The sequence below is a fragment of the Scyliorhinus torazame genome, chromosome 13 (assembly GCF_047496885.1).
Source record: "Scyliorhinus torazame isolate Kashiwa2021f chromosome 13, sScyTor2.1, whole genome shotgun sequence".
In the NCBI taxonomy this organism is placed as follows: domain Eukaryota; kingdom Metazoa; phylum Chordata; class Chondrichthyes; order Carcharhiniformes; family Scyliorhinidae; genus Scyliorhinus; species Scyliorhinus torazame.
In genome coordinates this window covers 66244826-66270770 of record NC_092719.1, presented here as the reverse complement: position 1 = coordinate 66270770, position 25945 = coordinate 66244826, and the positions used below count along the sequence as shown (strand labels likewise).

Sequence of the window (25945 nt, the reverse complement as noted above, 5' to 3'; positions counted from 1 at the left end):
CCATTCCTCTGTCGCCTGTGGCCAGGCCCATTCCTCAGCCGGTGGATCCTGACCCACCCTTGAGGCGGTCAACCCAAATTCGTCACCCACCTACTAGGCTGGACTTATGAGCCTGCTTGAACATTGGACTCACTAAAGTTTTATGCCACAATGTTAATATGTTTCTCTTTTTGTCGTTACAGGAGTTCGTTTTGATGCTTGATGTTTACACTTGTTTTGTTTATGGTACAACCTCGTTGCTATGTTGCACCTGACACCTTCCTATGTATATAGTTTAGCCTCATGTACATGTTGTAGATATTGCACACACACATTCAGCTGCGCTCAGTACACATCTATGTTTATTAACACATAGGCACATATTTTTGTAAAAAAAGGGGGGATGTCATGATATTCAGATAAACATCATGGTGCAAACTCACATACACACTGATGGACAGATCAACGGACCAATCAACACACATGCAACATCACAGCCAATCACAAGCAAGGGCACACGCACTATAAAACGGGGAACACCACAGTTCCCACTCATTCCAGCAGGAGACAGCTCAGGGCACAGAGCTCACAGCAAGCCACTCAGACATTCACCATGTGCTGAGTGCCTCTCCAAGATAGTGTTAGGGCTGGGTCCACAGATTAAAGGGTAATGAACGAACCACAGGTACAAGTTTACAGATGTTGTTATTGTTAGTAATAAAACAGAGTTGTACCATCTGCAACTGTGTTGGCTCGTCTGTGTAGCAGAGCACCCAACACGACACTCATAACACAAAATATTAACAGGCAGCAAATCTCAAAATAATCATTTTGATTGACCAATAAGGGCGACACCAAGGCCCCAATGTCATCTAACAAGAGTCAGCACAAGTGTCCATTTAAGGAAACCACCAGTATAACATGTATTTGGTCTAACCAAACTGTTCCTCTTCCAGGTACCATACCTGATGGCCATGAACTTCCATTAGATTGGACCATGATTGTGCTTGACAAAGTGTTGCAGGGGTTTGCCTTTAACAGTTTGGCTAACCAGGAAACTTTCCCACTCATCAGGTGTATTGGAAGGATTTACAGGTTGATAATCAACTTGTTTGGCCACCTTCTCAAGGACAATTAGGGATTGTCGATAAATGCTAGCCTAGCCAGCGACACCCACTTCCCATGAAGGATTAGAAAAAAGAATTACAAACACGTCTTTCGTATCCTGAAGTGGGACTTGAACCGGACGATTCTGGCTCAGAGGTAGGGACGCCACCGCTGCACCACAAGACTCCCTACCTAATCAAACTACCAAATTTGATTAAAGCAAAGTAAGCCAAAAGTAACAATCAATTATTACTGGTTTCTCAAATGTCCTCTATTCCGGGGATCGTCTCTTTTCCGCAGCGCATTCTAATGAGCCCGACAGCCATGTCTGGAGTCCAAGCTCCTGGTAGGGCTCCTCATGGTGGTAAGGTTGGGGGGAGGGGTGTGGTGCGGCTGACCAGGCGGAAGATAGCTGCAATAGGGAAGCAGTCCCAATCACCATGGTCCGCCATGCCACTGAATCCACCCACCAACTGCCAAGACTCTGTGAAGCCCAGCTGGAGACCCCACACTAACCAACATCACACCAGGGCCTCCATCAGGCAAAATAAACATTCCTGTGGCGATGGAATATTGGCGACAGGGGTAGGGCTGTGATACCTGGAGGCCCCCAGTCATAAATCCATACACCGATGGGAGGTGCGTGGTGGTCAGGACAGGAGTGCCCTTTGGCAACTGCATCCGCTCGTGAGCAGGTCTCTTTAGGATGCCTTTTGTTCACGTCAAATGGGGAGGGGGGTTAGAAAAGATTACCCAAAATTATGCTGTTCCATTTCTCCTGGCTGGGAAACCACACCAAACAAGCAGATTGGCAGCAGCAGAGGAAGAAGCCAACTCGGGGATGCGAATTCTACTCCCTGGCGCAAAAACATGTCCCCCCAACCCCACGCAGGAGAACGTGAGGATCCAGAATTGGGCTCCTCGATCATCCGAAGACTCATCAAGCTTGACGGATGTCATTCTCGATTTCGATGGACCGCCGACAATATCGCCAATTGTGGATGTAGAATTATCAAAGTCCTGTTGGAAACTCACGGGTAATGTGCTAGTGATGAGCACCTGAGAGGCAACAATCCCCAATGGGAGTGCCTGATTACTCAGAAATTGCATTCTATCAGCAGATTCTTCCCGGCTGAAGCTAGTGATAGGAGTCTCCTGCCAACAGTAGAAGCCATTGGAAGTATTCCGAGATAAAACTCAAATGGGTTAAAATAAAGTCAGTCAGAAAATCCAGGGCCAACCATCCAAAACCGTTTGAAGTCTGATCAGTTAATCATCCCTGACTGACAACACAATGGTAAAAGGGCAATGAACTTTGTGTTGATGAACACATATTCATACATCAGCCAGCTCTCATAACACTGGCCCTGTATCACACTGACCCAATAGAAGCTCACCCAGAACAAAGCTTCTGTAATGTCAGCTGATTGAACATGGACTCATCCCGTACGGACAATTTGACATTTTATATTTTGGCAAGCAAAGCAACAAAAACAAATTGCATTCATATAGTGTCGGTCACAACCTCAGGACGTATCCTAAAATCTTTTATCACCAGTGAATTACTTTTGAGGTGTAACCACTGCTGTGACGTAGTACAGCAGCCAGCCTTTGCACACCAAGCTCCCACCAGCAGCAATGAAATAAATGACTAGGCAAGTGGTAGTTGAGATGTAAACGTCGACCAATATACGGGGGAAACATGCCTGTCTTTTCTCAGGTAGCGCCATGGGATCTCCTATGTCCACCTGAGAGGGCAGGCAGAGTCTCAATTTAACATTTCAACTGACAATGCAGCACTCCCTCAGTACCGTATTGAAGTGTCAGGATGAGTATGTGCCCAAGCAGCTGGTGTAGATCAAGAAGGGAAAGACAGCTTGCATTTTAATTCCAATAATTTCAGAGCTGAAGATAAAGCCCAGGAAACTCCCTAACCCTGCCTCAGCTAGTTGCATTTTATTTTGCCATACACATTATTTAAACTTTAGTCGGTTTGTGATGGTACATTTAGTGGCATCCAGGGTAGCAGGATGTACATTCATAAACCAGACTGGTCAATGCAGTGAGCCCAAATTTGAAGTGGGCATTCGGAGATAGAATGGGGACATATCTCCTCTGTGCGTGAAACAAAACAGCAGCGATGACTTGTGTTGTTCAAGTAGGCTGCTTGTCAGCCGGTTTCGGAGCAGGACTTAGTAAACTAAAACTTGTTGCTGAATTTCCCCTCACACAGTCCAGGCTAAATTGGGAAACGGCACAAAGAAATTAGCCATTTTAACAAGACAGGTCGATGCCAAGGTATTATTGGACCGCAGTCAAGAGACTGAACCTTTAGAAATAAAAACATAAAATGTTCTGTGGAAGGATCGTATGGACTCTAAACGTAACTCTCATTTCTCTCTCCACAGATGCTGCCAGACATGCTGAGTTTATCCAGCATTTTCTGTTATATCAGATTTCCTGCATGGCAGTAATTTGCTTTACTTACCTTTAGACACTGTCTAAGAAATAATTTGTCAACCTATGATGCCTTTCATGCTGGCCCAAATTTCTTTAAAACCAATTCACTACTTTTTAAAATATATATATATATATATATATAAATAATATATATAGTCAGTGTTGTAACAAGCATAGCAGTCAATTGGTGCACAGCAATGTTATAATGGCCAGATATTTGTTTTAGTGACTTTAATGGTTCAGGCGCAAATATAAGCCAGGTTCATCTCTCCTGATCTTCAACAAATAGTGGCATATGTGTCTACCTGCGAGGACAAACGTCTCATCCAAAGGGTAGTACCTCTGATAGTGTAGCACGCTTGAGATATGTCTTTCTTTTCTTGATTCACTCCAGAGGCTTGAGCACATAGAACAAAGAACAAAGAAATGTACAGCACAGGAACAGGCCCTTCGGCCCTCCAAGCCCGTGCCGACCATGCTGCCCGACTAAACTACAATCTTCTACACTTCCTGGGTCCGTATCCCTCTATTCCCATCCTATTCATGTATTTGTCAAGATGCCCCTTAAATTTCACGATCGTCCCTGCTTCCACCACCTCCTCCGGCAGTGAGTTCCAGGCACCCACTACCCTCTGTGTAAAAAAACTTGCCTCGTACATCTACTCTAAACCTTGCACCTCGCACCTTAAACCTATGCCCCCGAGTAATTGACCCCTCTAACCTCGGGAAAAGCCTCTGACTATCCACTCTGTCCATGCCCCTCATAATAACATAGTCAAACCTGACACTTCATTACAGTGAATTTCTACACCTTGCATCTTGTAGATGGTACACACTGCTGCCACTGTGTGTCAGTGGTGGAGGGAGTGAATGTTTTTGGACGGGGTAGCAATCAAATGGGCTTCTTTGTCCCAGATGGTGTTGAGCTTCATGAGTGTTGTTGGAGCTGTAACTCATCCAGGCAAGTGGAGAGTATTTCCATCACACTCCTGGCTTGTAAAGATGTAGCACCAATATTCAGCAAACGAGATGCATGTGTAAAACACGGTAATATAAATTATTTAGTAATGAATTATTTAGTAATCGCTAACATGTTAACCCATATTTCTCTTTCCATTTGCTTTTTTGACAACCCTAAGGAAAACTCCTGTTAATGTTCGAGTATTACCCTGGAGTCTTAATTTCCAGGAGTGAATAACCCAGAAGAAAAAATGCAAATTGTGGGCATGGAAACAAATTGTGTTACTTTTTTTATTTTCACTGAACTCTTTAATTTGTAAAAATATATTAAAGTATTGAAGATGGAGAAAAAAAACTACCCCTCACAAATAGGCAAAATTAATCCAATCAGTTAACAGCTGAATTTTTCTGAGGAAGTTAAAGTACAGTCACTGGGGTGTGAAAGTGGGAGTCCACACCACTCCATCTCTGAGGCAGCATTTTGTCACCAGTGGGCAATCAGTAGGCCGATGCCAGGGCATCGTACAATTATGGATGGTAGTCTTCCCCCAAGCCCGGCAGGCCCAATTGGAGGGCCAGGAGCCAAGCAGCCTCAGCAGCACCAGTGCTAACTGTGGCCAGTGCTGAGGCTACGGTTCAGGGAAAGGTCACCTCAATACTAAGGTGCTGAAACAGTCTTTGGGGTATGGTGTTGGCTTCATGGGCACGGTCCAGTTGTGGGGACATCTGTGGGCCACGATGTGCCCATTAAAGGAGTATCACCCTGCAAATCTGCTGGGAGGCTGCTAGGCTTTACCTGGCAAAATCCCATGTGGCAGCACACCCCAGGAGGAACAGGAAGTGACCCCTAATTAGGCCCATAAGTGACTCCATTCACAAGCAGCTGTGTCACTGCACGATACACAGTGGTTATCACTTTTGCTTCACAGTGCCAGGGTCCCAGGTTCGATTTTCTGCTTGGGTCACTGTCTGTGCGGATTCTGCATGTTCTCCCTGTGTGTGCGTGGGTTTCCTCCGGGTGCTCCGGTTTCCTCCCACAAGTCCCGAAAGACGTACTGTTAGGTGAATTGGACATTCTGAATTCTCCCTCAGTGTACCCGAACAGGCGCAGGAATGTGGTGACTAGGGGTTTTTCGCAGCAACTCCATTGCAGTGTTAATGCAAGCCTACTTGTGACAATAAAGATTATTAAAAGATTATTATATATGCCATTGTTGCAAGTCAACAATGGTCTCTCTTCTCCACACCTTCTCCAGCAATATTGCCATGTTTCCCATTTCCCAGCCTGTCTCCATGGATGGGAAAATTCAACCCAGTGAGTGTATTTGCTTTCCAATTGTGCAAGAATGAGTAAGGGGCTGTCAGTGGCAGGGCACCATGTAATGTAACCTCCAGAAATACACCCAATCAGGCAAAGCAACCCTATTTTCTAACTAATTCTATATTAATTATTGAAAACATCATTGAATCTTCTTCTGTTTATGTTTCTCCAAGAAAGATAAATGCCTAAATTGACAAATACAGGCCACTTGCTCTCAACACATACTGGACAATCACTGGTGCATTATGCACAGTTTTCCCATGTGCGGTACTGGTGAGTGGGGTCCCCACTTCAGCCATTTAATCAGAACGTTTAGGCAAAATTGTCTGAACAATGTCTGAGAGGTGACCTGGTAGAGATCTTTAAGATTATAGAAGGGTTTGATGGGGAAATATGGGGAGGGTTCCCCAAACCCTTCCCGTCTGTGGGAGCTTCCAGTGTCACTGAAAGCGATGCTCCAGGGTGGGATGGTGAACCACGCAAAATGCCATGGACGTCGGCTAGATTGGAAGATCCTGCCGGCGTCCAATGAAGATCCGGTTCTGCCACCACATCTTCGAACTTGTGAGATGAAAGGAACGGAGGGTTATATTGATCGGATTTGATGAGGAGGAGAGGAAGGGTTCATGTGGAAGATGACCAGTTGGACCAACTAGCCTGTTTCTGAGCTGATTGATACAATTATTATTGGACAACTTTTCCAGCTTAGCAAATGTTGCCCTGACCCAAATGTGGAAAACATAATTTGTTCTTCATTAAGAACCAGTCAAGATTGCCAGCAAAATGAAAATAAAGGCTCATTGTCCTTCATAAAGCAAGGGCAGTTGCTATAGAGAATATGATCTTGACGTAACTATAAAACCTACCAGACCACATGAAAATTAGACCACCTATGGAATCAAAACACAGTTGGAACACTGCTAAAGATGTTTTTAAAATTGCATACAGTAGTTCTACTGTACTGCGATGAAACATCTGAGCTTGTAGGAGTGACAAGCCAAATTAACTTCAGTCGGCGGGCTGGTAATGAATTTAAATTGGGTGCGTCAGACAAGGGTTGACGTGCTGTCGTTTCAGTAGTTTTAATGCGAAACCTCAGCTATAAAACTACCCAGAACCATTCCATTGCTGCGAGCTTAATTCAAAAGGTCGACATACCTGGAATAACTGCAGCAGCCTCTGAATGAATGTGCTTTTTGGGGATTTGAACAAAAGTGACTGTGATGATTAAGAACAAGCACTGTATCAAATTGATAAACCCCCAGCATTTCTTCCTAAAAATGTGACTCCTAGCCAGGTGGCCCACTTTGGAAAAGATTCACTTCCAAAAGCACATAGCATGATGCCATGCAAACCAAATGGGATAAAGACCAAGATGATGTCAATTCACAAATCTGCCAGAGCTCAAATTGTCAGGGTGGATGAGCTTCTGCCATTGGCATGTGTCTTTTCTTTAATGGTTACTTTTAAAAATAACTCTCGAGTGGTAGGGTTTTTTTCTCTCATAAATTTAGAGTCACAATTAAGGGGCAATTTCATGTGGCCAATCCACCTACCCTGCACATCTTTGGGCTGCGGGGGCGAAACCCACGCAAACACGGGGAGAATGTACAAACTCCACACGGACAGTGACCCAGAGCTCGGATCGAACCTGGGACCTCGGCGCCGTGATGCAGCAGTGCTAACCACTGTGCCACCGTGCTACCCCGAGTGGTAAGAATGAGGCATCTGTTTTCAGGACAGGGGTGAGTGACAGTGGTCACTGTCTTTACTCTCCAGTCAAGGTTTTCTGCTGGTTAATCTCTATAGATAATAAAACTATTGCTGACATCTGAGTAGTCATTAGTAAAGAAAGAAAGGGCTTGCATTGAGATAATGCCAATGCAATTTTATATATGCAATTTTTACAAGTAGCTCTATTGTATTCCAACTATTTGTATTGGCAGTACAGCTCAATTAATATTTTATTTGATCATCCTCTCCAATGTAACTTCCTAATTTCCAGTTCAATTTTAAATTCTCTGTTATTGTAAACAGCCATGTCAATGCTTTTCATCTCATTCTTGGAGGGGACATCTATTTGGAGACAATGGGGGCGATTCTTCGCTCCACGGACCAAGTGCCCGCGCCATTGTGAATGCCGTCGCGTTTCACGATGGCACGAACAGGGCCCGGGCACAACCTATTCTGGCCCCCACAGGGCCAGAGAGGCCGGCCCGCCGATCGGTGGGCCCCGATCACGGGCCTGATCCCTTCGGAGACCCCCCCCACAGACCATCCCCCCAGCGTTCCCGCAGAGTTCCCGCCGGCAGCGACCAGGGATGGACGGTGCCAGCGGGACCGTCGTGTCGGAGCGGCCGCTCGGCCCATCCGGGCCGGAGAATCGCCACTCGCCGTTTGCGGCGATTCTCCGAGCGTCCCGACGCAATTCGCGCGCCGCTGGTTTCGGGGGGGGGGGGGGGGGGTGAGAGAATCGCGTGCCGGGGTCGGGGCGGTGTGGCGCGATTAGCGTGGCGCCCCGACGATTCTCCCACCCGGCGCGGGGGGGAAATACCGCCCAATATCTTCCTTCAACATTAAGGGCTCATAAAATTCAGACATTTGAACGGAATTAAACTAGTATATTCAGCTGCAGAGAAGTTGTGTGGTGCAGTGGCTACTATCCCTTCATCTGTGCCAGAAGCCTGGATTCCAGTCCCTTATCCAGGACTTTGTGGTCACAGAGGATGCAGTCAGAATTTAAAGATTTGAAATGAAAGAAGCAAAATGTGGGATGGAACCTTACCACATTTTTTCAAAATGTCAGTCTCAGGCTGAAAACCGCATGTAGCTCTCCAGTTGCACAGACCAGTTTTGTCTCCATATCTTAGGCCTCTCGAAAGAAACAAAAGAGTGGGCGGGATTTATGCCATCACTCAGGCGAGGTGAGGCCTGAAAGAGCCAACAGAGGTATGGGATGCCATCTTTAAAGGGTCCCCACATCAGAACAGAAGTATAACTCCCCCCCACATGGAGGTATCAGGGGCTTGCCTCCCCCCAGCCACCGCTAATCATTGGGGCTCAACCTCCATGGAAGTATTGCCGGCGTTTCGCCCCCCCACCACACACACAATTTATCACTCCCCCTCACCGTGCCTGCGAGTTTACCCCTCAGCACGCTCTCCCCCTCCCCCCACCAACACACATAAATGGAACCCCCCACACAAATAGGGTTCCCACGAGGGCCTGCGCTGGCACTCTTCACCCCCAGCACAGGATGTCACTGCCAGGGTGACATTGCCAACCTGTGCCAGGGAAGTACCCTAGACCAAATCCAGTTTTTAAAAAAGCTGTTGTAAACCTCACCAACATGATGTCACGTCAGTGAGGTATGAATATTTAATAAGGGGAAATCATGTGGCAGGGAGTCCGTTCATATTATTAAAAATTATAATCCATTTTGCAAGGGCCCTTCCTGTTGATTCCCTTAGTTCCTATTTCTTTTATTTTGTCTTCATCATTTTTGGATCATGGATTATTAATGGAGACATACCTTTAAGTCGAGCAAAAGAAGTCAGGAATGCCAAGTGTCAAAATAGTACACTGTGATAAAGTTTTGTATTTTGGGCAAAAGATACCAGACTGTATGGCACCCAAGAGGTTGGAGGGGTATATTTCAATTGGTTAGTGGCCAATGGTTTGGCCTGGGACAGTATTCTGCTCGGCAACCAACAGTGATTAGTTCCTCTCAGGTGAGTCTTTTTTGGACAGAACCCAGGGGAGGCCACTTAAGGAACCTTAAGGTGGAAGCAACTCTCTCTCTCGCTCTCTCTCTGCTGTCTTCAGGCTCAAAGGGCCCAAAGACCTCCTCCTGCTCCTATTTTCTACTGTTTGAAGGCAGAAGCTTCTAGACCCTGAAAGAAGAAGCTGTCTCTCTCTCTCGCACATGCCTGCTATTTCTGTGAGTCTACAGTGAAGCCTCATAACATCCATCTAAAATTTTGGACTGAAGAAGAAACTAACTGGAACACAACTCGTAATGCTCATTTGAAGTGTCGTGCAGACCTGGGGCGGGATTCTCCGAAATGGAGGCAGAGTGTTTGCGCGGTCGTGAACGCCGTGGAGGTTCACGACGGCGCGAAACGGCCCCTATCCCGACCAATTCAGGGCCCGATAATGGGCCAGGAGTGGCGCCGCGTCATTTACTCTCCGAGTCCGCCTCGCAAGAAGATGTCAGACGGATCTTGCGGGGCTGTGGAAGAAAGGAGGTCCTCCTTCAGAGAGGACAGCCCGACAATCGGTGGGCACCGATCGCGGGCCACACCCCATTTGAGATCCCCCCCCCTGCGCTGTTCCCACCGGCAGCGACCAGGTGTGGACGGCGCCGGGGGGAACCCGCCGTTTTGGGCTGGCCGCTCAGCCCATCCGGGCCCGAGAATAGCAGGGGTGCCGGAGAATCGCCATTTTGGGTGTCTCGGGCGATTCTCCGGTCTGCGCCACGCGGAACTCGACGGGGCCGTTCTCGCCGCTTGGGAGAATCGCAGGAGGGCGTCGGACCGGCATCGCGGGAAAATCTGGCGACGCAGGCGATTCTCCCAACCGCCGCGGGAGTGGAGAATCGCGCCCATGATGTGCCAAATGGCTTCCTTCTGAGCAATCGCAGCTTTGTGATTCTGTGATGATGTGACCAAAACAGATTGATTATCAACCTGTAAATCCTTTCAATACACCTAATGTAGGTGTATGAATGGGAAAGTCATGGGAAAACCCCTCAGTATGAGAGCTATGAAATATTTAGCAGTTGTTGGGAAGTGCAATAGGTGTGGGAAAGTGGCGCAATAGGATGGACAACCTGTTTCACGATTCAACTTATTTACTCTTCCATTCAGATTCAAAATATGTGTCATGGCAGAGGGATCCGGGTGTTTTTGTTCATGAAACGCAGAAAGTCAGTATGCATGTACAGCATGTAAGGAAAAAGGAAAATGGAATTTTAGCGTTTATTGTCTGCTACAGTATAGAAGTAGATAAGTGTTGTTGCAATTGTATAGGGTGTTGTTGAGACCACATCTGGATTATTGTGTCCAGTTGTGGTCTCCTTATTTGAGGAAGGAAGTGGTGGCAGTGGAGACAGTTCAGAGGTGGTTCACCAGATTGATTCGGGGATGAAAGGGTTGATGTATGAGAAGAGATTAAACAATTTGTGCTTATATTCGGTGGAGTTTAGAAGATCGAGAGGGAATCTGATATAGGTATATGAAATACTAAGGGGATTGAAAAAGTAAATGTAGATCAAATGTTCCCCCTTGTGGGGCAATCTAGAACAAGGGGCAAAGATATAGGTTCAGAGGTGGTAGATTTAAAACTGAGATGAGGAACATAGAACATACAGTGCAGATGGAGGCCATTCGGCCCATCGAGTCTGCACTGACCCACTTAAGCCCTCACTTCCACCCTATGCCCGTAACCCAATAACCCCTTCTCATCTTTTTGGTCACGAAGGGCAATTTATCATGGCCGATCCACCTAACCTGCCCATCTTTGGACTGTGGGAAGAAACTGGAGCACCCGGAGGAAACCCACACAGACACAGGGAGAACGTGCAGACTCCGCACAGACAGTGACCCAGCGGGGAATCGAACCTGGGACCCTGGTGCTGTGAAACCACAGTGCTATCCACTTGTGCTACCGTGCTGCCCTACTTAAGGGCCTTAACAGGGGCATGGCCGGGCTTCCCATCCAAGGCCTTGTCCACCTCCCATGACATTGCAGCTGGATCAGAGCGGGTGAGATCCCAGAGGGATTGCCGTCCATGCAATTGTACCTCAATAGGAGGAACTATTTCTCACAGAGGGTGGTGAATTTGCAGAGTCTGAATCATTAAATGGTTTCAAGAAGGAGAAAGATATATTTCGGTTTTTAAAAACTTGTTAAAGGGATATGGGGAACAGGTGGGGAGGTGGATTTGAGACCAGGAAGAGATCAGCCATGATCTGATTGAATGGCGGAGCAGGCTCGAGGGGCCGAATTGCCTACTTCTGCTTCTAATTCCTAAGTACCTATGTAGGCTTATGTGGTGTCACCCATCTCGTGCTATAACCCAAGAGGAATTACCCCATTCCAGCATTTGGGATGTTAGATTACAAGGGGTTGCCTTAACGTTTATTGTTGGGCAAAAAGCAAGTAATAGTGAATCGGTTGTTCCTTTAGCATCTTGCTGTATTTACTCATCTCCAAAAATAGTAGCATGCTGTTAACAGACATGGTTTCAGAGTACAAACTTACTTTTTTCTCTCAAGTTGAAACTGTATTCTTCCTGGTGGTGGTTTCTGGATATCCTGTCAGTCCAAAAACTGAGGCTGGGTGAGAAAAGGCCCTTAGATGGACATTAAGTGGCTACTTAAGGGGTTTCCCGTTCAAGGCCCTGTCCACCTACCATGACATTGCATCTGGATCAAAGCGTTGCCGTCCATGCAATTGTACGCTCTCCCACCCCCCTCCCCTCCTTAGAACCCGTCTGGAGGTTGTGTGGGGGGGGGGGGGGGGGGGGGGTAGGGAGAGCATAAAAGTCTGGCCAAAGTCTCCCACCATTGAAAAAATATTCTGCTTTTCTATTTTTCCTGTCGAAGTAGATAAATACACACTTCTCCTCGTTTTTTCCTGTCTGTCATGTTCTTGCACACTCATTTAATCTGTCTGCATTCTATTTCCGCCAAACTTTGATACAAAGCACTCATCCAAGTCACTAATATAGCTTGTAAACAGCTGAGGCCTAAGCACTTACCTGTGCGTTACCCCACTAGATACAGCCTGTCAACCTGAAAATGAGCCATTTATTTCTGCTTTGTGATTTCTGTCCATTTAGCTATCTTCAACCCTGCTTATTACCCCCAATCCCACGAGTGTAATTTCCTATAATCACCACTTGTGTGGTAACGTATTGAGTAGGCTTTGAAAGTGCACACACACCACACCTACTGGTTATCCCTGATTTAGCCTGCTAGTTATAACTTCAAAAACTCCAACAGATTTGTCCTTTTCAGAAATTTGTGTTGACTTAACCAATTGTAATGACCTTCTAAGTGCCCAGTTTCATCGTCCCTGATTTTCACTACTACTGAAGTCAGGAAAATTAGGTTATTTTCTCTCTCTCTCCTTTCTTGAATAGCAGGGTTAGGTTTGCTACTTTCCAAACCGCAGAGAATGATTTTAAAATCTGGAATATTTTCTAAGGATAGAAAGCAATGGATCCACTGGGCGTGATCCAATGGCCAAGGCTGCACCCGAAAAACTGATCGCCGAGAGGGAGCATGGGCAATGAGAACTGGGAGGCCCTGTTTCCGGGAGCTAGCTGGCTCGCAATGCTTCGCGAGATCTAATGCGATCTCACGAGATGTTGCGATGTAAATCCTGGCCATTGTGGGTGGGATCATGTTTTGGCAAATATGTTTATTAGAGCTAGACAGCTAGTCTCACTCTAATGAGCAGATTCCTGAGGTACCCGAGGTGTAGGGTTCATCCTCTTCACCTCGGAGACCTCGGGCAAGTGCCGTTCAGCACTGGTCTCCAGAAGTAGGGATCAGACGGAACGCCTGGGGGTCTCCCGGGGGATCGGAGGCCCCAGCTGCAAGCCCTTCAGGGACCCCTCATAGAGAGTTGGGGCTTGGGTGGGATTTGGGGGTTGTGTAGGTGGCTCCAGAGATTGGCATGCCGTTTAAAAATGACGTCCCGATCTCTCGCTACACCGGTGAACGGAGCTCCTCAGTGCTGTAAACGGGGCTAAGTGCGACCTCAGCCGCGCGTTCCTCATTGAGGCTCCGTATCTAACCTGAGTGACTTGTGATAGCCGTCGTGTTTCCTGGCACTGCGAGCGCCGGGAAACAAGCGACTAAACGCGCTCGATATGGAACTTTGCTCCCATTTAGTTAAATCGCGCCCTCTCTCTCGCCTTATGTGACTCTATATCAATTCCTGTTCCTGTGAAGCATTTTGGAGTGTTTTACTATGTAAAGGGCTTATGCAAATTACTTTGTAGATGTTTTGCTTTCCACAGGTGAAGAATGTTCACATTTCAGATTTGCAGTTCCAGGTCAGCCACAGAAGATTGCGTTTTACTTGGACCTGACGCTTCATTTGAACCTCTGAAAGGTAATTCAGACATCAGCTATCCTTGGAGCCTTTCAGAGTGAAATTGTGAATTTAGTTCCAAGTGCAGCAAATACCTGTGGGCCCAATTTCACCAGTGGCTGTGTCAGAAATGTCTTAGCTAATTTCACATTGGGCCTGAACTTCTGCCAAGTGGCAATCAGAGTCGGATTGCCACCCGGCTCCTTCTATTGTACCTGGAAATCTCCTCAATCCTGTCTTGCCTGACCTGCTGACTTATGCCGGACAGGAACTGGATAGGGCAGTGCTCACCTAAGGCTGTCAGTCGAACGCTGCAGAATCAAATGGAAGAAGGCCACATCTGTTTTTTTATGGCACTGGCAATCGGACATTCAAGGAGGCTGGGTGTGGGGCGAAGACAGTCATGGGGGGAGGGATACTCCAGTGACTTGGGGCAAGGGGGCTGTCGGAGGGTGGGGCGGTCGGTGTAGATCTGTCAAGTTACCCAGAAGCTAGAACTGGTTTTAATTTTTAAAAACTTTTTCTATTGGTGTAAAACAGCTGGAACAATCCGGAGTTTGCGATTTAAATCACAGTTTTGAATAGATCCCAGTGCAGAGCAATTGCCCAGCAAAAGTTTGCATTTCTGGGCAACTTAAATTGCCATACAATCTTTATCTGGGAAATTCCCAGGATGGGTGGGGGAGTTCCCTAGATCACCTTTGGGGTCTCCCCCCACCCCCCCTGCCCAGATACAGTGCCCTGGAGAGTTCGGACATTACATGCCATCAGTGGAGCTGGCTGCAAACTAAGGACCGATTTAATCTGTGCAAGTGACAAACTCACATGCTGAGATGCAGAGAAACTTTCCTTCCCAGACTTTACCTCTTTATTGAAGCAAACAAAATCACTGGAGATCTGTGGGAATGCGGTCTCTAGCGGCCAACTACATGGCTAGGTTGGGTGGGGGTCAGAGGTGATCGGAGGAAGAGGTTGAGCCTGGGGATAGGGAGGCGTGGGGTTTACTTGTGCAGCCCAGAGAAGTACAGTTACACATCCTGGTCTGGTCCAGGATGCTGTTTCTGACAGGTATGGCCTCATGAAGATGTCACTTCCAGTTCTCTGCTCAAGGTCTTGGGCTAAAATCACAAATCAGGCACAGATGGCATCATCAGAGCCCGATGTGAATATTTGCAGAGGACCCAAGTGGCTTGGGATGGGTGTCCCCACCACTTGGAATTTAAAATTGCAGTTAGTCAAAACAGTGCAGGAAGGGAATGGGCGAGTCCTCCGGCACTCTGTGAGGAGGTCACCTGCGCAGCTCGCAGTCAAGGAGTGAGTAGGGCTTGCTGTGTTGCCATTTCTTAATTACAGAGATAAAAATGGATGGAAAACGTACAGGCTGAAAGTACACATTCCAAGCGTGGCACACCCAGTGTGTGCCAGGAACGCAAAAAAACAAAATTTCCACTCCCGGCTGAAATAAATATTGCAATTAACTCACGGCAAGATCATGTTGGCATTGGTGCCACGATTCAAAACTTGGCAATTTGAACGAACCTTTGTTTGCCATTTACTCATCAAAAAGCTAATTGGTCATCACAGCATCACTCATTGCTGAGTATGCTCCTTTAGTGCAGCTTTACATGTGCCCTGATTTTTACTAATTTCATGCCAATAATGACCCGATAGTGTAACTTTCATTAATAATACCTTGAACATCAGGCAGTGCGGAGGTAAACAATGACTTGTTTGTGTGCGTGCGTTTCATTTCTGAATGGTTTTCAACTCCTGTCCACCGAAAGCCAACAACTACTGTCTGGCATCACACGGGCAGGCAGGCATGTTGAGCACGGTTCTCGACTGGGCAGTGCATCAATTGAATCCTCACCATGACAAGATTCTGACCTCAACTACAGCTTAATTGTCTGTAATTCTGCTTTCTTACAACCCAGTGGTGCCTATCAAAGTGAGCAGCACACGTATTGAAAGCCCTTAGTGGATTAGCGAAGACAGGATGCACAAAGTAAGACTTTGTCATGTGCTGTCTTTGTTGGGGAGGTAGAACAATTAACAACATGAGCTGAAACCTAATCTGCCCATTTTAAGGAAAAGGAAGCAATAGCAGGGCGGGGGGGGGGGGGGGGGGGGGGGGCGGTGGAAATCCTCAAAAGAACATTGGCTTCTCTTTCCACTAAACACTGGGTTTTTGCTGTCTTTCTGTCTTATGCATGTTTCGACCGTGTTTGTACAAAGCTCAGTATTACACACCAGACACTCTTTCAATGGTTACTTACTGGGAGAAAGCTGACCAGTGCTGTTTGCTTTGTGCTCTGCTGGCCATCACTGAAAGAGCAGATTCCTCCTGCAGGCTCTGCCCGGACTTCTTTCTTCTACTGTCGACTGAGCCGCTCTTAAGCACAGCTGAATTATTTGACAGAGTGAAACATTACCTTTAAATGGCCCTGACTTTCTCTTTCAAGATGGCACTGTGCTACATTCAACTCGCATGCAGATGTACCGTATGCATCCACAGCTCTCCTGTGCCTGAATCATAATTTGGGGGAGAGGCTGTAATTACGTTCTGTAGTCGGATCAGGGGTCACATGATCCTAGCCTTCTATGGTATTGCCTGTAATAGAAGCCCCCGAGTAATTTAGTTGAATTACTGCTGATGAGATTCCCCTTCATTTAAATTTGAACTAACTACCTGTGTGTGTGTGTGTGTGTGTGTGGGGGGGGGGGGGGGGAGAGAGACTGCAAGTATTTGTGGTGTCCTATGAGATTAATACCGTGCCCAAACATTTTCTCATGGATTTATACAACAACAACAACTTGCATTTATATGGTGCGATCAATGTAGTCAAATGTCTGAAGGCATTTCACAGAAGAAAAGGGCGTGATCTACCAGATATGTTGCACTCTAACATGAGCGCAACGTGACCGGTAGATGCCAGGTGAATCCTCCTGCGGGCTTCCTGGCATCAGGAGCCGCCCATAATGGGCGTAGCCAAGCCGCACTCGCTCAGGTCGGGTTTTAAACTGACTTCAGCGTGCTCACCTGGGATCTACCGGCCTCCCAGGGAGTCCCCAGCCAGGCGCCATTCAATATTGGTTCACACAAATGTGGACCAGGCGGCCAGAGGTAGTGCAGAGTGGTTCCCCTGACCCTTCCCCTGGAATGTGGGCACCGTGGCACTTTAAGGCTGGCACCTTACACTGCCTCCCTGGCACTAAGGTGCCTGGGTGGCACTACAAAGCCGAGAGGAGCACTTCCAGGGTGGTAGTGCCAGGGTGCCCATGTGCCACGGGTCAGGGCCCTAGAGTGGCCATGCCAATGAAAGGAGTGTGGAGGAGGGTATGAAGGGAGGTGGGGGCACAGGACAGGTAAATAGGAATCTGGGAGGTTGGTGGGGGTAAAAGGCGTTCAGGGACCCCATAGACAGATGTTCTCACTTGGGGGGGGGGGGGGGGGGGGGGGGATAATGCCCATATGTGTGTGGGGGGACATTACTCATGTGGGAGGGTGTGGGGACCATCAAGCTCACTTAGAGATCTGGACACCCTTTCAAAATAGCACCCCAATCTCGGAGGAGCTGGTCCGGACAACAAGTTCAGCGCCCCAGTGATGAAAATAATTAGATGGACACGATTTTTAGTGGAAAAGTTTCTAAGTGTAGCCACGAGTTTCCCAATGGTCAACCCGGCTAGGCAGTCACCAGTTTCAAACATTAATGGTCCACTTCACGAGTCCTCATGGCTACAAATGATTGTCCCGCCAACTGATTCACCGGGACTGCGCCCACCAGATCCCAAGCGCGAACAGCACTTAAACCGATCCCACAGAGCACCCCACACAGCCCGCAGCCATGCCACTGTGGAGACTAGCCCCACGATTCAGGGATTTAGACCTGGCCAGATTGCTGGATGCGGTCGAGTGCAGACGGGATGCTCTGTTTCCCCGAGGAGCTCGGAGGATCAGTCACAGGGCAGCCAGTGTCGCCTGGGAGGAAGTGGCAGCGGACGTCAGCTCGGGAAGCGTGACCAGGAGGACCAGCACCCAGTGCCACAAGATGATCAACGACCTCCACCGGGCCGCACGGGTGAGTTGCACCAGCACCCTGGCACTGGCTGCCACCGCCCACCTCTCCCAACGACCCACCTCTCCCAACGACCGTGCACCCAGCACCACCCCCACCCAGCACCTTGCCATGCCTCGGCCCTCCCATGTCCAGCAGTGCTTTCAAACCTGCCATCCCAACCCCCCTTCCCCACGATGCATGACACCTGAGGCCACACAGGAGAAGCTGGCCCACAACAGATGGGAGAGGGCTCAGATGGGCGAATGGGTGCCAGACATCAGAGTCCTCATCCCATATGAGGGGTGGCCAAGGACAGATCTGTCACCAAAGTAGAGGTTGACGCACGGCGCAGAGGTGAGGACCCATCAGCCACACCCAGATGAGCTGTCACACATGAATTGTTAATGTCAACATGATGATCTTTCTCTCCCATTGACCCATGTCCATTCCCCCGCAGGATCACCAACGGATGGTGCTGGCCTATCCGGGGTGGTCCTCAATCCCATCTGCCAAGAGAACATCTCGGAGGGGAGCCCCAAGGAGATCATCATAGATGCGTCACAGCTGTCAACCCCACCCTCCACCATCGGAGAGACACACAACTTGGTGGGCAATAGTGGACAGGCTTCTGGGGCATAATCTGGTGAGCATCACACAGTTGCAGATAAACATCAGGTGGAGGCAGGAACATCCAGTGGAGACAACAGTCAGAGGTCTGAGACGCTGGACCAGGTTTACTAGGAGCTGATGCAGTCGAAAGGGTGCGGCCATGAAATTCAAAGGGGAATGTCAGCGATACTTCAGCAGGTCCATAGCCGATTGGAGGAGTCCCAAAGGCTTCTCTCGCAGGAGATGGCACCAGCAACGCGTGGCATCGAGGCCAACACTGCTCGGATGGTGACTGCAGTGGAGAGCCTGGTGCTCAATGTTGAAAGTATGAGTGGAGGTGTCCAAGGCGTAGCTCAGTCAGTGAGGGCCATGGCTGAGGGCCTCGGCAGCATGTCTGAGTCGCTGGGGGATGTGTCCCAGTCTCAGATGTACATGGTCGAGACACTCCACAGCATGTCCCAGTCACTGAGGAGCATCGCTAAGGGAGTTGACGCCATGGTGCAGACATTGGGGAGCCGCCAGAGCTGGCAGAGCCAGGTGAAGCAGGGGCATCCAAAGATTAATCCAGCTGCCCCTCCATTCGAGGTGACCCCCAGGGCCCAATGGGCACCAATCGGGAGGAGGGGCAACCAGCTCCCGCGAGATCCTCCCCTCTGACAATGACTCGTCTCGTAGTCAGCCTCCAGAACAGAGTGGCACAATGAGACATGTGCCACTGACAAATGACCCGGGGGGCCTCCCCCTCCAGGACCTTCAGAGGATGCCCGCCAGGGGCATCAAAGGCAACGGGATACAATAAGTAGCAGGCTGCCTCCACCTCTGATGTGCATCCTGGGGACACACAATAGTTGCAGAGTTAGAGCACGGAAGGCTAAGCAATTTAAGAATCACTGGTTAAACCAGTGATAAACTCCCCAGGGCCCAAAAAAGTGACTAAGTGTGTTTAGATAGTGATGGGGAACTCGCCGACGAGCCGTCAGGAAACTCCCAGCAAAACCTGCCACAAATGACACTTGAAATTTTTCTGTTAGATCACACCCAAAGAAACAAAGATTTTACACCAATCACAGAGTTGGGAGGTCAGGTGACCAAAAGCTTGGTAAATGAGCTAGGTTTAAAAGACCATTTTAAAGGAAGGGGGAAAGTTTTCCACCTTACACAAATACACCAATCAAAGCGGTTCAGAAACTCAGTTAGGTGGGTTCTTTCATTTGTAGAGATGGAACTATATGCAACAACGTCCGGTCTCTAGGATTGCTCCCGTCATCTGCCTAACCGGTACTTGAATATATACGTTGTATCTTGTTTGGTGATGCACAGCAGGTTTAGTTAGTTCCCCCCCACCCCACCCCAACCACACACACACACTACCCCGCTGTCTTAAAGTTATACCACAACAAAAGTTAGACAGGTGGAGAAGTTTAGGGACGAAATTTAGGGCTGAGACAACTAAAAGCATGGCCGCAAAGGATGGTGCGATAAAATTCAGAGATGGGAAAGAAGCCAGAATTGGAGGATATACATTCAGCACAAAAGGGGATAATTTAGTCCAATATCTCAGTGCCAACGAGAGTGGGACTGTCTGTTCTGATTGTATTTTCTCACCCTTTTGCCACAATTTAGAAAGTATAAATATAAAATGTTATATATTTGATGGATGGATTTTCCTCTTTAGTACTTGAGAATAGACAATTTATTTGAAAAAGTGCAGACAGGAAAATCGGATATGATCCATTATGGACCTGTTATCTTCCTTGTTCAATTTCCCTCTTTACTCTCTGCCCAGGTGAAACTTTACACTCAAGTGCCTAAGAGTAAAATCTACCTCAATATCTAGAAGCAGAAGGAACAAATTCCAACAAGATCCAGCAAAACACGGGAGAATTAATTCCATGATTCTGGTGAGGGGGCTAGTTCCCTTAGTGCTTGTTCCTGACATGCAGCCTCACCCACCATGAGTGCATAATGAACTCTTGCAGGCTAGCCCTCCGCTTAAAAGTGGAAGTATTTACTTTCTTTTTACCATTTTAGTATACGTTGACAGTGAAAACCTAAAAGAAATGCACAGAAAATTTTGGGAGTGCGATTACGATATCCTGACTTGTGTTCCTGATGGATGAGACGAAACACTGATGGAAAACACATCCAGAAGATTGTTCTTTCAGTCTCTTAACGGGCAAACAAAACCAACAGACAACAGTTTGGGAAGACCAAAAGAGTCATTTTACCCAATGGTCATATTCATTGGATTACTCCCGCCTACCTATGTTACCCATTTCCCTTAATCTTTGCTCTTTCCAGAAACACCTCACAGAAGAAGAAACTAATGGGACTATCTCAGGTGGATCAAGGGAAGAAGCACTGTTTATCTGCTAGTCTTTGACATATCAAAATCCTTGACTGTTACTAGTTAAACCAGTGGTGGGAAACCTGTGGCCTAGGGGCACATGCAGCCCATCTGGGTTCTGAGTGCAACCCACAAGACATTTTGTTGACCGTAGTGCAGGGTTGCCACAGTCCACTGTGCAATAACCCTCACGATGCCCATGGGGATTCCCTAATCGATCGCCCCGTGGGACTCGTGCAATACAAGCTTCCTCGCTAGTGGGCAGAGGCCCATCCAGATGGGGCTTGTAATTGAAGTGTATAAAACACTCAATAGGTGGTATTGTAGACAGTGAGGAAGTTTATCAAAAATTGTAGCAGGATCTTAATCAGCTGGAGAAGTGGGCCGAGAAATGGCAAATGGAGTTCAAATGGCAAATGGAGTTCAATGCAGACAAGTGTGAGGTGTTGCATTTTGGAAAGTCAAATCAAGGTAGGACTTTCATTGTGAATGGTAGGATCTTAGGGAGTATCGTGAAACAGAGAGACCTTGGAGTTCAGGTGCATGATTCTCTAAAGGCGGAGTTACAGGTAGATAGGGCAGTGTAGAAGGCTTTCGGCATGCTGGCCTTCATCAGTCAGGGCATTGAGTATAGAAGTTGGGAAGTTATGATGCAGTTGCACAGGACGTTGGTGAGGCCGCACCTGGAGTATTGTGTTCAGTTTTGGTCACCTTTCTAGATGTTATGAAACTGGAGAGAGTGCAGAAATGATTTACAAGGATATTGCCAGGACTCAAGGGACAGAGTTATAGGGAATGATTGGACAGGCTAGCCTTTTTTCTTTGGAGCGTAGGGCACTGAGTGGTGATCTTATAGAGGTGTATAAGATCATGAGGGGCATGGATAGGGTGAATGCACTCAGTCTTTTTCCCAGGGTTGGGGAATCGAGAACTAGAGGGTATGGTTTATGTTAAGGGGGCAATGAACTAATGGGAACCTGAGGAGCAACTTTTTTTTTTTTTTTATACACAGAGGGTGGTACGTATGTGGAATGAGCTGCCAGGAAGAACTGGTTGAGGCAGGGACACTCGCAACATTTAAAAGTCATTTGGACAGATACATGGATAGGAAAGGTGTGGAGGAATATAGGCAAATGGGGTTAGCTTAGGTGGGCTTTTTGGTTAGCATGGATCAGTTTGGGCCGAAGGGCTTGTCGCCATGCCATAGATTCTATGAAAAGCCGGCCCAGGCAGGGACTGGTATCCTGGTAGTCCGAACTGGGATTTATAGTGTGCATCTATGCTGCAGTAGCGGCTGTTTCCTTTGACCTTGAATAAACCACTGTTTACTCAGCTACTCAGTCTTCTGGCTCTTCATATACTGGTTTCTGTCCACGTGGATTTTTTCCTACTGGTATGACTGAAGTGAAGCGCACATAAAGCAAGAGCAAGTGAAATGAGTTACATGCTGATTGCTCTCAGCACTGTCAATGACTGGCTCCCTCTGTTTCCAAAGTATAAGTATTTATAAGTACCGTAGGCAGCACGGTAGCCTTGTGGATAGCACAATTGCTTCACAGCTCCAGGGTCCCAGGTTCGATTCTGGCTTGGGTCACTATCTGTGCGGAGTCTGCACATCCTCCCCGTGTGTGCGTGGGTTTCCTCCGGGTGCTCCGGTTTCCTCCCACAGTCCAAAGATGTGCGGGTTAGGTGGACTGGCCATGATAAATTGCCCTTAGTGTCCAAAATTGCCCTTAGTGTCCAAAATTGCCCTTAGTGTTGGGTGGGGTTACTGGGTTATGGGGATAGGGTGGCGGTGTTGACCTTGGGTAGGGTGCTCTTTCCAAGAGCCGGTGCAGACTCGATGGGCTGAATGACCTCCTTCTGCTCTGTAAATTCTATGATTTTGTTTTTACCATTTGAAGTTGATGGCAGCTCTATTAATGTATGAATGATTAAGCATTTTCTACAACTCGTTATGAAATATTTGGCGTCTATTATAGAGCTGTAGTTAATCAACAAGCCTGACTTCAATCTTGCGGCTCACTGAGATGAAGGAGTCCCACTCATGTGGCCCACTCACTAACCTAGGTTGCCCATTACAGAGTTAAACCATCGAGTGTGAAGTGCTTTGGGATGAAATTGAGAAATGTGAGAAGGCGAATATTAATACATCATCAATTCTTCAAATAAAAACTGTCAAAATTAAATTCACAATGTTTCATTTACCATTATAAAATAAAAATATGTTTTGTGTAACTCTCAGCAAAGTTAAAATTCTTTATGGGACAGCTAATGCAGAGCATTAAGTGTTCTGTATCATGGAAGGAAGGTTCTTCCTTCCCATGGAAGTCCCCCAGTTAGTCACAGCCAACCACAGCACCCACCTACAAACCTCGTTTCTCCATCCCATCAGCAGCAGCCATGTCTTCAGTTCAGCCCTAACCTCTGGAATTTCCTCCCTAAATCTCTGACCGGAGTTATCCGGCAGATGGGATCCTCTGTTCCCTCCAGCAATGCTGCGTGGGGTGTGGGGTGGGTGTCTTCAATAGGAAATCCATTGACAAGCGGAGGGAGCAGAGAATCCCACCACCAGTGAACGCGCACTGCCGAGAATCACGCGGCTGGGGGAAATGGTGAATACCACCCCTGTCTCCTCCTTTGAAGCTTCTTAAAACCTACTTATTTGAACCGCCCGCTGACTCTTTGTCTGGTTGTGCTCCTGTGAAGCACAATGGGTTGTTTTACTATGTTGAAGGCACTATGTCAATGCAAATTGTTGCTGCCAGCTTGCCACCGACAGAGAGGCTACGTACAGGTTTGGTTAAACGTTGGGAGAATTTGTCTGACCTCTAGGACTAAATGATCATGGCTGCCACTCTGAATGCAATGCACAATGTGATTTACAGCTGGTTCTTGACTGTTGTAACTGCAATAGAATTTTTCCTTACACTTCAAAAATGAAACTAAAAATATCTCCCAACTGTGTCACAATCTTGGCTAACTCATCGCCTCTTCCTGTGAAGCGTTCCTACTTTAAAAATCAAATGAAGTGTGAATACTCTGTTCACTGCAAAATGAGGCCCTGCACAGAAATATGTACCCTGGTGGCCTCACACTGTCTAGGAAAGTTCCCTTTATTGAGACTTCTGTATTTTTAAAAGCTTTGTAAGTGGATATAGGGGTTTTCTTTGTCAAAAACGGAGCTGGAATTTTTTAAGGTTTTGTGATGATTTATATTAATCACATGTAGCGGCACCACACCATTGTGTAGCTTTCTGATTAATATTTCTTCTTGCTTAATATGAAGTGCAAGATTTTCTGTGAAACAGCAAGGACCCGATCTAGCCAAATGGGAAAGAATCCCATAGTGAGCACATTTAGCCGCATGTTTCCAGGCACTCGCAACACCAGGAAACACCCCATCTAACGGCCATCCGGTTAGGTAGGGGGTGGTCTCAGCTGGGAACGCACACCCGAGGCTGCACTCAGCCCCTTTTACTGGACTGAGGAGCTCTGCTCGCTGGAACTCCTCAGTGCAGCAAGAGATAGGGACACCATTTTTAAATGGCTTCCCGATCTCTCGACGCAACTCTGAGCCTCCCCCCCCCCCCCCCCCCCAAAGCCCCAACTCACTATAAGGGGCCAGGCCTCCACACCTCTCCCACACACCCGTACCCCCCCCCCCCACCCCCCACCCCCGGTCACCGCTGAGTGAAAAATGCCAGCTTGGCACTGCCACGAGCTAGCAGAGCCTGGGATTAGTGAGAGTTGCAAGAAACAGAAGGTGAAATGATGAATGGGGTACTACTTTGAACAAAACATGTTGTCCAAGACTTTTCTTCCCCCTACTGAACTACCAGCGGTATTGAAGAAATCAGTTAGGGTAAGGTTTTTCAGCTGCACCAACAACCTCATAGAACCAACAAAAAGAAATGCATCATTTCTGCCTTCCCAGCTCATCTACTTTCCAATCCTACCCTCAAACATTCACCTACTCATCCCTTTAAAAGATGAAATGGCCTTTGCCTCTGATTACTTTCAAACCATCCTGCAATCCAACACTCCCTGTGTAAAAACATTTTCACCTTAACCCTCTCCGCGCCATCTCACAGATAATTTTGAATGGATGACCTTTCTTTAATGCTTCTCCCAGTTGGTGATGGCATGGTGGCATTGGCACTGGACTAGTAATCCAGAGAGCCAGGTTCCAGGGATCCAGGTTTGAACCCCACCACTATGACAGATGGTGAATTTGAATTCGATAAAAACAAATCTGGGTTTAAAAACCCAATGATGATCATAAAGCTATTGTCGATTTGTCATAAAAACCCATCTGGTTCACTAATGTCCTTTAGGGCAGGAAAACTGCCATCCTTAGCTGGTCTGGCAAACATGTGACTCCAAATTCACAGCAGTGTGCTTCACTCTTAAACACCCTCTGAAATGGCCAAGCAAGCCACTCAGTTCAAGGGCAATTAGAGATTAGCAACAAATGCTGTCCCAGCCAGTGATATCTACAATCGCCTGCAGGGAGATGCCAGAGGCTTGAAAAAAAATCATTGAGTGAATGAACAATACAAACGCAGAAAGGTTCTTTTACTGTAAGTGCAAATCATTTGCTGAGAGTTACATGCTTTCACTTTAAATTATTTGCAGCTATTTGATGCGATTTTACAACAGATTTTACACAATTGGAATTCAATTGTGCCACTCCCCACGAGTCTAGGATCTGCCTTTTCCAGTTTGTCCGTTCATGTGGAGAGCTGGCACTGTCCGCTTTCAAATGAAAATCGCTTATTGTCACAAGTAGGCTTCAATGAAGTTACTGTGAAAAGCCCCTAGTCGCCACATTCCGGCGCCTGTTCGGGGAGGCTGTTACGGGAATTGAACCATGCTGCTGGCCTGCCTTGGTCTGCTTTCAAAGCCAGCGATTTAGCCCAGTGTGCTAAACAGCCCCTTCAATACATCTCTTCACGTTGCTGCTTGTTACAGGGGCACCAAGACGACAAATTC

The 25945-nt window shown here is 47.4% G+C and overlaps 1 protein-coding gene across 9 annotated transcripts in view; it reads right to left on the bottom strand.

Annotated features, from left to right (window-relative positions):
* LOC140388081 (non-muscle caldesmon-like) overlaps positions 1–25945 on the bottom strand; it is a 277671-nt gene that overhangs the window by 108547 nt on the left and 143179 nt on the right. The window contains exon 1 of one of the 9 annotated variants that reach the window (XM_072471698.1): positions 16210–16450. The exons of the other annotated variants lie outside the window; for them this stretch is intronic. Within the exon in view, the coding sequence (XP_072327799.1) occupies positions 16210–16256 (47 nt within the window). The 5' untranslated portion in view covers positions 16257–16450. Of the gene's footprint in view, positions 1–16209; positions 16451–25945 lie in introns of those variants that run through there. 9 annotated transcript variants of the gene reach the window in all.